This window comes from Mandrillus leucophaeus, unplaced genomic scaffold (genome assembly GCF_000951045.1).
Source record: "Mandrillus leucophaeus isolate KB7577 unplaced genomic scaffold, Mleu.le_1.0 Scaffold523, whole genome shotgun sequence".
NCBI classification, from domain to species: Eukaryota; Metazoa; Chordata; class Mammalia; order Primates; family Cercopithecidae; genus Mandrillus; species Mandrillus leucophaeus.
This window is the reverse complement of record NW_012105620.1, coordinates 487,031-490,252: the sequence shown is the minus strand read 5'-3', so window position 1 is coordinate 490,252 and position 3,222 is coordinate 487,031. Positions and strand designations below refer to the sequence as shown.

The 3,222-nt window shown below is 36.8% G+C and overlaps 1 protein-coding gene across 5 annotated transcripts in view; it reads right to left on the bottom strand.

Moving 5' to 3' along the window:
• The window catches only part of SLC38A9 (solute carrier family 38, member 9), a 98,769-nt gene that overhangs the window by 50,764 nt on the left and 44,783 nt on the right, over positions 1-3,222 (bottom strand). For all 5 annotated transcript variants that reach the window (XM_011996748.1, XM_011996752.1, XM_011996749.1 and 2 more), the window contains one exon: positions 2,278-2,448. In XM_011996748.1, coding sequence (XP_011852138.1) covers positions 2,278-2,448 — 171 coding nt within the window. The remainder of the gene's footprint in view (positions 1-2,277; positions 2,449-3,222) is intronic.

Below are 3,222 nucleotides of genomic sequence, written 5' to 3'. Positions count from 1 at the left end.
CTTTGGGAGGCTGAGGTGGGCGGATCATGACGTCAGGAGATAGAGACCATCCTGGCCAACATGGTGAAACCTTGTCTCTACTAAAAATACAAAAATTAGCTGGGTGTGGTGGTGCACACCTGTGACCTCCGCTACTCGGGAGGCTGAGGCAGGAGAACTGCTTGAACCTGGGAGGTGGAGATTGCAGTGAGCTGAGATCTCACTACTGCACTCCAGCCTGGCAACAGAGTGAAACTCCATCTCAAAAAAACAAAACAAAAAACCCCCAAAAAACAAAACAAAAAACCCCCAAATAGTATATGTTGCTCTTATATTCATGCAGTGAAAGTCCAAAAAGTGCATGGGATTGATAAACACCAAATTAAGAGAAGGAAAATGAGATGGAGAAGGAGTGCATGTGGGGCTTCCACACTATCCATAATATTTTCTTTTTATAGGAATACAGAACTAACTAAGCACAGTGGCTTGTGTCTATAATTTTTTTTTTTTTTTTTTGAGATGGAGTTTCGCTCTTGTTGCCCAGGCTGGAGTGCAGTGGCACAATCTCAGTCACTGCAACCTCTGCCTCCCAGGTTCAAGAGATTCTCGTGACTCAGGCTCCCAAGTAGCTGGGATCACAGGCATGCGCCACCACAGCAAGCTAATTTTTGTATTTTTAGTAGAGACGGGGTTTCACCATGTTAGCCGGGCTGGTCTCGAATTCCTAAGTTCAGGTGATCCACCCGCCTCGTCCTCCCAAAGTGCTGTGATTATAGGCATGAGCCACCACACCTGGCTTATGCCTATAATTCAAGCCACTTAGCAAGCTGAGATGGGAGAATCGCTTGAGGCCAGGAGGTAGAAACTAGCCTAGGCAACATACTGACACTCTGTCTCTACCAAAAAAAAAAAAAAAAAAAAAAGAGATCTAATAAAAATAAGACAAATGAGACCCGAAAACTCATTAGTCAGTATACTGGTATTTATATTAGCTTTTGCATTTTTTTGTAGTTTGAAATATTTCATAGTTCTTTAAAAACAATAAAGATGCTTGAGGCCAGGCGTGGTGGCTCATGCCTGTAATCCCAGCACTTTGGGAGGCCGAGGTGGGAGGATTACTTGAGGTCAGGAGTTTGAGACCAGCCTGGCCAACATGGTGAAACCCCATCTCTAAAAATACAAAAATTAGCTGAGTATTATCATGGGCGCTTATAATCCCAGCTACTCAGAAGGCCAAAACAGGAGAATCACTTGAACCTGGGAGGTGGAGGTTGCAGTGATCCAAGTTGTGTCACAGCACTCCAGCTTGGGTGACAGAGCAAGACTCTGTCTCAAAAAACCCCCCAAAAAACAATAAAAATGCTTGGCAATAAAAATTATAAAGTTAATTTTATTCTTTAAAGTTTAAAATAAAACAGAATTTATCTCCCTCATTCAAAGGCTCTTAGGGAAATTAGCTGTTGTGATTATGTTAGGACTTATTTTGAAATTTGGTTTTCACATAAATCCAGATTTTAAATATATGTTTTATTTAAAGCTGCTAAACATACATTAAACTTTAGGTTTAGTGAAAACTTTAGTAAAACCTTTATATGGAAAAAGGTTTGGTATCTTATACAATAAACTTCCAGTTCAGTACAGTGGCATGAGCCTGTAACCAGGAGGCTGAGGTGGGGGGATCACTTGAGCCCAGGAATTTGAGACCAGCCAGGGCAACATAGCAAGGCCCTGTCTCAAAAAAAGAAAAAAAAAAATTTCATTAAGTAAAAAAATGAACTTCCTCTATCCAACCTAAAAAAAATTATAAAAAGTATTTGGACTGATTTCTAAGATTCTCTTCAGAATTTAAGTAGCTGATTTAGGTAAATTATAATTCTGTGATATATAAATATTAATAACATATTTATCACATAAATTCCATTATTCTTTGACTTCCTAATCTTACATCCTAATATGTTGAAAATAAGTGGCTGAAATTTGTTTCCCCTAGAGTCTACATATCAAATTCTTTAGTGAAACAAACTTAAAAGATCTGCTGGATTATAGACATATTTTATATTAACTAAAGATTTTGGACGAATATTATTCATTCAAAGATTAATGTTTGGAAATAAGCGTACACTATATTTGAGATCACAACAACAGAAAGCAAACTGAATAAAATATATTTTCCAAAATTATATATGTTACTTCTTATTTTATTTATCCCAAGTCCTAGAATTTAAGGCTAGAACTAACATTACAGTGGTAATTGCATTTGAAAGTACTGTGTTAAAAGCATATGATATAGATACTTACTAAAAATAAACTTTCCAGTATTAAAAAGAAAATTTGACATAAGCACCCAATAAACTATCATTGCTCCAATGAGAGACACCAAGGAGAAAAGGAGACTCGACCACTGCCCAAAGGAGCCGAAATAATGTCTGCAGACATCTGGATATTCCCAGGTAGTGGTATCCAACGAAGCTAGATAAAGTAAGAGAAAGAATAAAACTAAATGTTGAACATATGTTCCATATTCATAATCTGTGTTCCCCAAATAAACTCAAAATATTTGGCGAAATATTATGGGTATTCTATCACTAGACATTAGAATATATTATGAGATAATAAAATTAAAACATTATAGAAAAATAAAAAAAGAAATGTAAATAAAATAGTACAGGTAACCTGAGAAACAGATTACAGTATCATAACATTTTATAATTAATAAAAGCAAGTAATAAACTAAGGTTAGACAAATACATCAGTAAGAGCCAGAAAATATTATGTAATATTGGGCATATTCGAACAACAACATTGGGGAAAGTTTCTTGAGTCACACTTTCTACCACATGCCAATATAAATTTCAGAAAACTGAGTCAAACAGACTGGGCATGATGGCTCATGTCTATAATTCCAGAACGTTCGCAGGCCGAGGTGGGTAGATCACTTGAGGTCAGGAGTTTGAGATCAGCCTGGTCAACATGGTGAAACCCCATATCTACCAAAAAACACAAAAAAATTAGCTGGGCATAGTGGCACGCCTGTAGTCCCAGCTACTCTGGAGGCTGAGGCGTGAGAATCGTTTGACCTGGGAGGCAGAGGTTGCAATGACCTGAGATCATGCCACTGTACTCCAGTCTAGATGACAGAGCAAGACTCCATCTCAAAAAAAAAAAAAAAAAAAAAAAGAAAAGAAAGAAATTAAATAACAAAAAAGTTAAAAAACATAATGTAGAAATAGAACATGAAAGGTT